The sequence below is a fragment of the Colletotrichum chrysophilum genome (genome assembly GCF_026319265.1).
Source record: "Colletotrichum chrysophilum strain AFK26 chromosome Unknown scaffold_377, whole genome shotgun sequence".
In the NCBI taxonomy this organism is placed as follows: Eukaryota; Fungi; Ascomycota; class Sordariomycetes; order Glomerellales; family Glomerellaceae; genus Colletotrichum; species Colletotrichum chrysophilum.
This window is the reverse complement of record NW_026517664.1, coordinates 1-12,591: the sequence shown is the minus strand read 5'-3', so window position 1 is coordinate 12,591 and position 12,591 is coordinate 1. Positions and strand designations below refer to the sequence as shown.

The 12,591-nt window shown below is 49.8% G+C and overlaps 2 protein-coding genes across 2 annotated transcripts; both read right to left on the bottom strand.

The window, feature by feature from the left end:
* Positions 1 to 6,113: 6,113 nt before the first annotated feature.
* Positions 6,114 to 7,825, bottom strand: COL26b_014419 (uncharacterized protein; the record flags this gene model as incomplete). The annotated part of the gene is made up of 4 exons (XM_053186990.1): positions 6,114 to 6,462; positions 6,515 to 6,719; positions 6,770 to 7,423; positions 7,480 to 7,825. 4 exons carry the CDS (start codon positions 7,823 to 7,825, stop codon positions 6,114 to 6,116), a joined length of 1,554 nt encoding a protein of 517 aa, XP_053029066.1.
* Positions 7,826 to 9,957: 2,132 nt separating this feature from the next.
* COL26b_014418 (uncharacterized protein) lies at positions 9,958 to 11,622 on the bottom strand (the record flags this gene model as incomplete). Its single annotated transcript, XM_053186989.1, has 1 exon — positions 9,958 to 11,622. The coding sequence occupies one exon, from the start codon at positions 11,620 to 11,622 to the stop codon at positions 9,958 to 9,960; it is 1,665 nt and encodes a 554-aa protein (XP_053029065.1).
* Positions 11,623 to 12,591: the final 969 nt, after the last annotated feature.

The following is a 12,591-nucleotide window of genomic DNA, read 5'->3' as shown; positions in this document are numbered from 1 at the left end:
CGGCGGCAGGATGACTCGCGATGTGACGGCACCTCTGTGGACTACTTGTGAGATTGAGAACGCCGCATAAGTTCAAGCAGAAGATCACCAGATTGCTGTGTTCCAAGCAAGATGCGATGATCATGGCTTTTATAATCCGTTGGTGCAGTGATATCTGCGTTGGTGTCTTTCCATGTATAAAGACATGCTGACTTGCTTAGAACTCCTGTGTCCGGAGAAGACAATCATAGCCAATGGATCAATTTCGAGCAAGCTCTAGTCGTAAGGCCCTTCTGCTGCGGATAAGCTTTATGTTACGCTCTGAGGTGTGCAGGTCTGGTCGTCCGAGCATGGTTTCTTATCATGGAATACCATCATAGTGAGGCATGAGGGAGACGACGGACGACGGTCTGGTGGAAGTTGTAGCGGGATTGGGGACGGGGAAGAGGGTGTCCCGGGGTCGTTGGGGCTGTTCCGGTGGGGATGTAGAGACGTGACAGCTTTCCATGAGCGTTTATCTGTCATGACACAAAGGAGCGATTCGATTTGGGTTATGGTTGAAGGGTTTGATGTCGTGGCTCTTTCTATACTACAACAACCTGGCTGCATGCTTTGAGATGAGCGTGAGGAGTTGGGAAAGTACATATACTGCCAGTCAGAGCAGGTTTTCGTTCTAGAAAGACAAGTGGCCGGCCATGATTGCTCTGGTCGTGTTTTCCAACGGAGGGGATCTAACCACGATGCTTCCTTCGCTCGCTCCGGTGATGGAATGGAGAGGTCTGGGAGGTCGCGAGTATGGGATTTAATATATTATGAATTTCCGTATGTGGATGAATAGTGTGAGAATAGGAGGTAGCATAGATGATGAAAATGTATACATATAGGGTTTTCTCAGCGAGGGTTTGTCAGTGTTCTCATAGGTTAATAGCTGGGTATCCAAGCCGAGGAAAGATTAACGGACATAATCACTGGATACGAATTCCACAGATTGTCTTGGTTGTATAAGAATAGACCTGGTGTGTTTTAGAAGGGGCTATTCATATGTGAAGGTAGCAATGCATGGGGTGCGGCTCGGCGACAAGAGAGTTTGGCTCAGGCGAGCGATGAGAAGAAAGTCAAGGAGGACGGGGCTTTCTTTTAGGGGTTATGTCTGAGCCTTTAAAGCCCGGTATGGTAACAGATTTCCTTCTGTAAGACGCCAATCTGCTCCGCAGTCAACGTTAAGTCAGTCAGATGATTCGAGGGAGATGGTGCAATTCTCGCCTCCATTTTTGAAGCTGTAAATGCACCAGGAAGCTGTTGAGCTATTGCGGAAGAAGTGGGCGCATGATGTAGTTCCAGATGGAATACTAGTGGACCGAGAGAGACGGACGGTGGTGGCATAGAAGGGCATTATGAGGAAATGAGGATGGGAACCAGGAGTTGTGATGGCTGAGCCACAAGTTTTAGTCAAGAGAACGTGATCATAACCGAGCCGTTATTTCTTCTTTGCCCTTTTTCGGCAGCTTCTTAATAGCCCTTGAGAAAAGTCAGTATGCGATGAGGGGTTTCTTATATAGGCTGTGATTCATGACGATGAGTTGATGCAGTTGCGAATGTGGTTCTGGAGGATCATTGGGTCTTGGCTCGTCTGGAGAAGGGTTTAGAGAGCGGGCTTTGGGGAACATTCGTCACACAGCACAATGAGGGGTTGATTCTTTCCCGTGGCATCTTTTTGGCTCGTGCTAGAGACAGCCTGATGTGACGGGGTTGAAGGCGCTTTCTGTGAGTTGGTAACTTCACAAGCTTGCGACCGGATTGCACGGTGTTTTGGGCTGGAATACGTAGAGGATAAGCACGAATGGAGAAGGGTGAAGAACAGAGGGGCAGTGGTTTCCTTGCCTTGTCTTGATATTAGTTCGGTTGAGACTCCGACTCTGTACTGGGAAGAGGTTTTGGTTGGCTACTGTTGAAACCGAGGTAGACGCATGGCTGAATTGTCTGGAAAGCTTTAAAGAGGCTTTGTTCTATACTATATATATGCTTGACGCGGTGACCGCTCAGTAAGGAGAACCATCACTATCTCCCTGATGTACTTAAGGGCATTTCGCGTTCTTGTAGGGAGGCCTTTCCTACAGGTCGCAAGCTGCATCGGGATATTCTTCTTACTTGATGCCTTACATAAAGTTGATGAGCACTTTTATTGCTACGTCCAATTTCATACAGCTTTTGCCAAATTGTATTTGTTTCAATCTTTTCACAGTGGCGGCACGCCTTCCGATGACTTAGCTGGGCCTGACAACGATGAAACTTTGATGCAAGCTCGAAAAAGGCTTCTGAAAGCCTTGAATTCTAGGCTTCCCGTGACTGTTAAGATTAATACGCAAGGGAGTGCGCTAGATGGCGGACGTGGATGGGGGCATGCTCGAGTGTGGCTTGGACGGCGGCGTACGAGTTGAAGGGATGCTTCATTAGAGGTAGCATAGCTCACGTCAACAATAAGGTCTTTTCAGCCTAGTCCAGATTCTGAATTTGACGACCCAAGCACGTATTTGGCTCGCGCTGCTCTAGGCTCATGGCGGTGGTCTGCTCCTTAAATGCATTCCATCGTGGATGACTGAACTCTGGGCTGTGTCCCCCCTCAAGTTGCAGGAAGGCCTTCAGCATGCGACAGGACGAGTGAAATTCGGAGATCTTGATCCGCTGGAGTATATATTAGTAAAGACGTCTTCCTTGGTAATGGTAGTCTTCCACAAGAAAATCAGACTCTCTGAGTCTATGTGAAGTTGACGATTCGGCTTCTACTTGCCTGGCTCAGTGTAAGGTGAAACCGTAGGCTGTTCAAAACGACCATTCTGTTATTTGTAGCAGACAAGGACCGTGATCATATTCCGGATGTTTTGCCTGAAATACTCTACAGATAGGGGGGCGGCCTGCCAGCGACGTGGATGGAAGACATTACCTTTAGAATTGAGATGTGGAAGCCGACCAAAGCGAACGCTGTCAATGAGTAACATAACGGTGACGTTTGTACTGTTGGAATGAGAGACGGGCTCTCAATACCCAATATTGTTTGTAGACAGCATAAGTTCTAAGTAGACCGCTTTGTATAATTGAGCATATAACATGAATATACCTAGAGTATAATGTATTGAAATGCCTGGAAGCCATCACGTTCTCAATGTTTTTGCGTCTGATGATCACCTCTCCCGAAAAGAATGATGGTATTAGGGCTTCTAGGTACAGCATGCCAAGGCATGTAGGGATGATGTTATGGCGGATTTGCGCAAATGGTCAGGTCATCATTGTAAGGACGTCTGATTATCATGGCCAGAATATAGTGGGAACGCGTCAGATGAGTGACAACAGTTTTGGTGGAATTTTAGACATCAGTGCGATCTGAAAGCATACCGATCTCTGCGTTCGCATCTCTGTGGGAATGAACTCGGGGCTTTTATAACCGCAACTTCCAAGTAGCAACCCTCCCGGACGATCGCTGTCTAAAAGGTTACCAGTAATCGCTGTGAAGCCTTTAAATATGATATATCTGCAAAGATCCATTCTGGTAATGGCTTGTGGTCTTGATTGAGTCTGAACTTGAGATGGGTATGGTGTGACCTTTCTGACGGGAGAGGGTCCCAGTTGGGGCTGCGTAAAGAAAACGCAAGAAATGTTGCATTTTGGAGCCTTGGTTCCCAACCAAATCGGTGATGTCGATAAGCCCAATCCGTTCCTATTGAAGAATAAGGTAGTCTTGTCTGATAAGACATTATAGAGACGGAAATCTGCGGCTGCACATGCTGGGACGCCGTTTGACTGCTCAAGGTACGCCTTGTAATCACTGCTCAAGGTACGCCTTGTAATCAGAACTGGAATACCCCAAAGACAAGCAAAATGCAAGACAATGAGAAATTTATTTTTCTAGGACCGGGACTCGAGAAAGTTGCACAGGAAATCACAAAAAAACGCCAGGGCTACCCCAAGCCGGCTGGCCCACCTCCTGCGAGAGCTGAGAAACGGGATGAAAGGTTCGTTGGTAGAACCTCATTTGTGTAGTTTATCGATACTTGCTCATAGAGAAAGGGCTTTTATAGTTGGGCTCTCTCTCAGAAGTTCATCTCGACGAAGTAAGGCAACTTAGTGGTTTCTGTCTGGCCCCTGAGTAAACCAATGCAGCGCTCTGGTGGCATATGGTAAGTGGGGAGGACCTCGACTTGATCCTCACAATACATTTGTCTCCACTTGCGATGAGGCCGTGGGTAAGTTCCTGACTATTTTGGAGATTCCCAATCATTGTCGTTCATTGCCCTCATTGTCTGGTTATTCAGAAGTTGACCAGAAGGTTCCCCCCTCCCCCCCCCCCCCCCGACTTGGGTCGTGTACATATATCCCTACCTAGTACTGACAACGCAACTTTGTATGTACCCTTACGGAGGAATGTACGGCCCTGAATATCTTCCTAAGGTGCTGAATTGTCGGAGAACAATACAATTCAAGTCGATAAACGGTAGACTAAGAACTCGTTCTGAAGGAAAAGGGGCCGATACAAGACGCTTACACAATAAATCATGACCGAACAGTAGAAACAAAGCTGTCTAACACCGACAACTGGACCTCAAGTCGATAACTATTTTCCAGCTGATACGTAGCCATCCTCAATCCCTGATTCCCGTCCTCGAGATATCACATTTGGCAAGGCTCTTGTTTCAAAATCTGCTTTTATCCTTCTTCCAAGGCCAATGTCACCTCCGATGAAAGAGTGTGTCATTCCTAAATTGTAGCTGAAACTCTTCCTCCCAGCAGCGATGCGTCTACACACTCGTCCATAATGAGTCGCTCGTCTCATTTCACTAGGGTTATCAGCTCTCTGAGGATAAAAACATAGATGCCGTCGGTAAGGCGAAGATGGATAACATACGATGCAGTGGGCACGCGTGAATCTGTACGTCGTGGCCGAGATGCAGTTAGAGAAGCCTCCAGCATTGCAATAGACTTTGTCGCCCGAATTCGTTTCCCCGTAGACGGCAGTGCTGCAGACGTCATCGCAAGTTCTGCCGTTTGCATGTACCGCGCAGCAGTGGCTTCTATCCGGCCAGTGGCACTGACAGTAACCACATGCTTCGACAGTGGCCATGGCGAGAGCCAGGATAGAAAGAATGGAAGCGAGTTTGACCATTGTGCGCAGGTTTATGAGACTTGAAGAAATGCAATTGTATCGGCCGTGACAGGGAAACGATTGACGATGTATGCAAAAGTAAGGACAGTAGTAGGTAGTGATAGATAGAGGCAAGGACAGAGACAGAAGTAAAGCATTGTTATTTAACACTTCTTATACAGTTCTTCTTTGGTACTGTTTCAGGTATAGTGATTACAGCAGGAAGTCCCAGTCACTCAATTTCAGTTGCGGGAGAGTCATCATCCTGCAGTGAGTTTTCAGGCCGACGGTTTGATGAACGCGAGCTGCTCGCACACTACTAGTCTGCCACCGCTACATTTCGGCACATTTGGGCCGTATCAACAAGCTATGGGCCGAATTGGACAGAAGACGGTGGGTAATAATATAATAGACTTTATCAACATCTCCGTGTTCACTCATTATTTTGGTCGAAATAGATTCTGGGGTCTCAGTGATAATTGCTTTGATCTTTTAGCTCTGCCCAACATTGACAGCGACTCAGTCGGTCCAGCTTATCGCTATCAACCTAGAAAGAGAAATGAATATAAGGGAGCTCTTCACTGATAAGCTGGGCGAACAGAAGCTACCTTAATTTGAGGTCATTCTGAGAGGGTAGGCATGAGGGCAGCTCACGTGAGTGCATGCGGCATGGCTGACTAGAGCCACGCTCCGATGGCTGCGCTGAGTGATGGATCAACTATCAAGGGCTGATTACGCAGACGGTAAGGACGATGATGAGAACGACTGCTGTACGTTGTGTCAGAAGATGGATAACAAAGTTGAATGAAGGTGGTGGGCTCGAAAGTATCTCGATCACGGTCAATGGTGACATAGGAGAACAGCTTGGGAGGAAGATGAGGAAAGCCATTAGTTTTTAATTGAATGGTGTTTCTAAATCTGTGACGTCTCCGTGGACCTGCTTTCTTTCTTGGTCATAAGGTGGTAGGAACTGGACGGATATTGAAGCATCTTCTACCGTTTAGTCATTGTTCCCAGTTGCAACACCCCAGAAGTAAGCCGCCCACGCTCCAAGAATCAACAGAACCAATCCACCGAAGCAGACCTTGGAAATCAACTTGTTGCGGGCCCCGTTCTCCTCGTGGAATGCCCTCTTCCTCTCATTCCAGAGGTCGCCGTTGGCGATACGTTGCTTCCTCGTCCATTGCAGGTTACCCAGGTCAACGGACCACCATGAAAGTCCAATCAACGCGATGGCAACCAACACCGATGCAGCAGCGAGGATAACGTAAACAATAACGACATGTTCGTAGCTGTCATTGTCGGCATCCTGAATGGCGCCAGTGATGATACGGACGATGATGTTCATGCTGAACTCCGATTAGTCGGTGCTTCATTGAGAGTAAATAGAGGCAAACTTACGCATTGTTCATGGCAATCTTGACGGCGTAAGCTGAGCCAAAGACGGACTGGTGCCACATGGACGTGCGAATACTGTCAATGATAGGGGTGGGACCGAAGGTAGACGAGATGGCGTAGATGCCGAACGCAGCGGCGGTTCCGGCCTTCTCGGAAGCCCAGTTGACAAGAGCCATAGCCAGGAAAACACCAGTTCCGCAAATAGCGACTGAAAGATGTCAGCATTATACCGTGTCAAGTCAGGTAAGGTCTACTCACGCAAGGTGATACGGTTGCCCAGCAAGTCGATGAAGGCACCAATGCATGGGACGAGGAAAAAGCCAGCGTACTGCAGGGTAGCAGAGTACCAGCCGGCGGTGATGGCGTCAGTCTTGAACCGCTTCTCGGCCAACTCAGTCGCGTTCTGGGTGAAGACGATCGCGGCACTCGTCTGGAACAGAGAAAAGGCCATGATCGCCCAGAAAACCCAAGGAAGCTCGAGGACCTTCTTAGGCTGGAATTTCTTCGACTTCTCCGTCAACTTTTCGCCGGTAGCAGGGTCCTTCATGTTGCCGAACTTCTTGTGGGCGACGCTGTTGAATTTGTAGAAGCCGGCGGTCATCACGTTCGTGAAGATGTTCATGAAGACGGCAACCCAAAAGACCCAAGCGAAGTTGCCGGTGTTCTTAGCAATCACGTTTGCTGAAGACTTGCCGACGAAGCCGCCAATCTTCTTGATTCCGAGTTCCAGTCCGAGAGTCGATGCAAAGCCGTTGTTGGGCGAAAACCAGGAGCTGAAGACCTTGTACTGGGCGACTTGGGTAGCGATGTCGCCGAGTGCGAGGATGACACGTCCGCCAATCATGAACTTGAAGGAACGGGTCTGAGCCGCGGCCGCGACCAGGATGGAGCCGATGGAGTAGATGATGTTACCTGAAGTTGTCAATCACGAGTCCCAATGCATTCTAGAGTTGCCAATTTTTACTCACCATACAGCATGGCGCCAGCTCCACCAATTCTGTCGGTGACGATACCACTCGTGAGAATGAGCAGGGTGACCATGAAGTCCTCACTGGCCTCAAGAAGGGAGAACTGCTTGTTGTTGATGTCAAGCTCCTTCTTGAGGGTAGACTTCAACGCGCCGGTAATGCCGGAACTCCATGATGAACCGAAGCTGATGCACGAAATCATGATGACCGCGATGAGCTTCCAGTACATCGGGGGTTGCGGCTTGTTGCTCTCAAGCGACGTGGAAGGGGAGAGCTCCGGGAGGTCGTTAACAGCTTCGGTGGGCTGCTTCTCCCGACGAGACTCGACGTCTGAGCGTGACTCCATGCTGTCAGAAGTTCCGATTGCTCGGTAGCTGGCAGGAATGTGAATTGAGGAAGGAGATGCACGAGGAGAACTCGAAATCAGCCTGAGAGCTGACGTTGAAGAAGTTCATATATCCGCGGGCATCGTCAGTTGGAAACGACTATTCCGTAAAAGTGGGAGCCGGGATCGGTCGGGACGATTCGCTCACTGTGAGAAAACGCAAAAGGAGCCCAAAAGGGGTCTAGAAAACGGGGGTTTTCGCGCAGGATTTTTCTTTCCCCAGTCAAGGTTTTGCGCTCGCTAGCGCGCCAAGTCCAACGATGGGCTCGGAGATGCATCTGATAAGATTAAAAAGGCAACGGACCCCTTTACGAGTCAGGGATATGCCGGACTAGAACCAATCCCTTCACACAAATGCTCTGGCCACAATCCACAGCGGGGGCCATCCGAAGTGGAGTTCCACGCGTGCTCAAAGTCTGGCACGCGGCTTCGCGATGCCGCTCCTTGTTTACTCGGTGACAACTTCGGCCGGGAAGCGGCCATTGTGGTGTCAAAATAGCTTAAAAGGAGGACCCTTTTCGGAGTACGAGTCCAGCTGGGCGGTTCTACGCAGTGAGCCGAGTGGGATCACGCTAGTTTTGACGCTACGAGCTTTCTCCCATGTGAGAAAAATCGTTTCCTTCTCCAGGTCGCCCGCTGGGGGACCATCCGATTGCGGCAAGGCGATTTTCGTGGCAACTTGATCACCTTCTTTCGGAAAGGTGTTGATCTTATCATGTCATCTGTGACTAAATCCTAGCGAATGTGGAATACCTGGCCGCTTCTCACCACCTAGCTGAACTCCCCATACATGACACCCTCAACATAGCACTCGCCGACCAGGATTTATCCGCCTTCTACCGGTCTCAACACGAAAGGAATATCCTCGCCTGCCAAGGCAACCACCACATCTCCTGATTGCATCCTATCCGGGCCAAGGCCGATCCATCCGTTGTGGGTGGAAAAGGCTGCTGACATGCTGTTCTGTAGATCATGCCATGAAGCCTATTTTGAAAGGGTTTCCAGTGCTTGATCAGTTCTTCAGCCGAGCCAAGGTCGTCGCCCGGCATGCTCCAAGCTGTTTGACCTTTGTCCGCATTCAAATTAATTTGGAATACGGCTCCGTAACTCTTCGGTGCGCCTTCAAGACTGTAGGCGACCTTGTCGTCGATAAGGATACGCTAAGTTGCCTCTCGAAGAGGTTTGTGAGGGCCAGTTTTGAGGTGATAGTGCCATGAGTACTCTGACGCCATGCTTCCCTCTTCATCACCGTCTCCTTCCCGCTCAGCCTGCTCAGCCCAACCATGTTCCCCAGTCGCAGACACCCCGGCCCTGAGGTACACCCTCAGAATTGGGTCCCAGTTCACACGCCAGCTGGTGTGATGTGGGTTTCGCGCCAAGCCATGTCCCACATCTTGACGACGTCAATGTTCAGCCCTATCATAGACAGCACTCCCTTCTATTGCTTTGAATTTAATGTTGGAAGCGATCCAAAAGACGCGTCGTATATCAAGCCCGGCGGATACAGTTCCTTGACCAGCTGCTCCGGTTGAAGAGTTAGACCACGACTCCACGAACATGCCCAAAATCACGTATCGACGAACAATTGACTTTGGGCCCCCAATTAAACTGGAGCATGTGGAATTCGTACAAATTTGAATCGCCTGAAGCTCGGCTCACGGCAACTGATTGGCTTGCCAGGACGCTCGGTCGATGTTAATCCGCGATTGGATATCTGGAGACCTCCTCGTAGAGGGGGTCTTCGTAGAGGTCACCAGCGGGCTTATCGTAACCGATAGGCAAACGGCTGTTCCTATATAATCCTAATGTGTCATGTTTGTTAGATAAATTCCCCGATGCCCGTGAAAAACGCAGAATATTTGCGCTGAGATGCTTTTGCCTGATCTATGTACAGGGGCCTGGCACCCCCTCCAAAAGATTGTGCCCGTCGGTAAGGAGGCCGATCACGATGCGGTCGAGCAACCGCCGCGGGCCCACTACCACAGCGTGGTAAAACGGGTCTGATCATTCCTCAAGGACAATGTCAACAAGGCTGTGGATTATGAAATGACTATCCAGTCTCGAGGCTTTCATATCTTGTGCTCGACACTCCCCTAAGCCTGGCCTAATAAAAGCCAATCCAGGTTGAAATCGCCATCATCGTCTTTCTCTTCCACCTCCTGCTTAGCTCTCTTGATCGAACCCCAGTTATTCGGCCGGTATCCAGATCCTTTCCTCTGTGCGGTGTATTCGTCCGCCGTTGTATGTATAACACCCTCATCCTCTTCCGCCGCCTTCACCCATCCCCAGAAGTTTGTTTCAGACATGCCTGTCTTGTCTTCAATCTCAGTGCCTCTCATGGTTTGATACTCACCGTAGTCCTCCTCGTCCTCCGAGACCTCTCCGACCTCCTCGATCACAAATCGTCCGCCTGTCGCTGCTGGTCCATACCCGTAGGGTAAGTACTTTGACGCCTTCGCCAACACCGCCTGCTTTGCTCTTTGTCTCTCGCCTGCGTACGCAGAGTCCAAACCCTCGTTAACGTTGATCCTGTTGTTGGCCGCATAGACCCTGGGCTTCCACTGGTACGGGTCCATCGGCAAATTTTGAAAGTGCGCGGCGTTGTCAGCGCCCCAGTCTAGGTGCAGCACATAGACGGGAATAATCTGTGCTGGGTCAAAGACGATATATTCAAGCTCGCGGTTCGCCACGTGTGAATCAGCACCCTCATATGGCTTCGACTGTGTGCGCCAGTTGTCCCCGACGAACATCTGTCGCGCGCGACCCATGATGGTGGCGCACACAATCAGTTTGAGGCCGAAGTACTCGGTCGGCGACGTCGGCCGCGCCCAGGAATCCGTGTAGCTCAAGGCAAAGTCGGCGCTGGGCGAACTGTAGATGCCACGACCGTAGGTTGACCCACAACGGACCTCGTGCAGGTTTCCATCGTTTCTTCCTTTGTCGCCCTTTGGCACGCGCGAGCCCGGCTTGAGGAAGCCGTGACGGACGATCGAGGGAACGAAGTGGCGCTGAGTGCCGTGAAACGTCATGAATGGACGAGTGAAATGCTCAAGCTTGTCCTCGAGACGGGTGTGCTTCGCGCAGCACTTCGGAAGGCTTTTGCGGTGGCGGATGAGCTTTTCGCGCAACCGAGCTCTGCAAGCATCGAAGCGAGCAGCTATATCGCGCCGGATGACACACTCGACGTGAAGAACTCGGTAACACGAGGGTATCGACTCGCAGATCTCCCTAGCCGACCTGCCCAGGTACTCCAAGGCGATCTCGTTGGTAGTAATCGCCTGGACAGCCTTCTGTTGAAATTGGTCCGAAGGAATGCGTTGCGTTTCGTTGGCTTTTTTGTTGGCTCGGTTTCGTACAGCCTTTACCAGAGCATCCGTCTCTTGGGCCATCTTCAAGACCACCTTGGTCGCCTCAAAGATTCCGTACGTGCTATTTCCCCTATTAAGCCATTTCTCGACGCAATTCGTCTCGGCCGCCTCCTCGATCACGCAGCGAAGGGTAGCACGAAGGCCATCTATGTCCTTGCGCGAGAGGGTGAGGTTGATGAGGTCAAAGAGAGGTGCCGTGACAGGATAGTGAGTACCAGCTGTGACCTGAAGTACGAGCTCTTCGTACGTAAAGCAGAGTACGTCGTCCATGGGTGAGGATAATCGGTGGTCGTTGCTGAGGAAGCCAGCGTCAATGAGAGCGTCTGTTTCTTCATCACGAAGGAGAGCCAGCTGAACATTATCTTCTTCAGAGAATTCGAGATCAGCCATTCTGGTTTCATTGACGTGGCCTGAATTCGCACGATGCGGACAGTCGGTCGGTGTGGGAAGGGATGAAGGCGTTTATGAATTCCCACAGCTAGCGTGGCGCTAATTGTTCAAGAAGATAGTTGACAAAAAGAATCGAAGCGGTGAGCTTGATTAATAGCAATGCCAATGCAGGTTCTTTGACCAAAACTTCCACACACGTCGCTGTCGATTCTCGATTCAAGTGGAACCCGGACGATCTTTCTGCGGTAAGCGGCAACGGTACTGATTGGTGTAGCTCTTGGGGACTGGCTTGTTTAGGAATCCTAGAATGCAGCTCAAAGAAGATGTGTCAAGTCCCTGGACGTTGTTCTACGAAGTTTGTAATGCTCTGAATTTCGGGATGATAGACTTATATGCCTGTTTGAGTAGTCGCGGTTGTCAACAAGTGATTGATGTGATTCATGTGAGGCGTCCTGGGGCTGGCTGTATTTCACTGTCTGCCACAGTTGTGCGCAGTAGTGCTGCTCTGAAGTGTATTTAGTCTATGACTCTTCGGCAACAAAAGGCCTGTGCTCATGTTAAATGTTTGAAATCGAGGTTATTCGTAAAGGTGTGTAACGTGCTAGAAAGGTCTAGCGCACATAGAATGACTGCCTATCTTCGGTGAGCCCAAAATGGTCTAGGTCAATCCTCCGATTACTAAATCCAGGTTAAGACAACCATATTGAACATAGGACTGTGTATATTTGTCGCGTTAACATACGCTGATCACTGAAGGATTTTGCTCGAACTGAAATGAACCATTCCCATATCAATACGTACAGATGCTTTTGATGTGACAAAGAGTTTTGTCAGGCCCACATTGCATAACCGAGTCAAGCATCTCGACTATGCATCGGCTATTGTTTCCTAACCCAAATATGGCTTATTTGCATCTGTTTCATGTAGTGTAGCACATCTCGATGTATCTGGCCAATTGGCCACTTATCC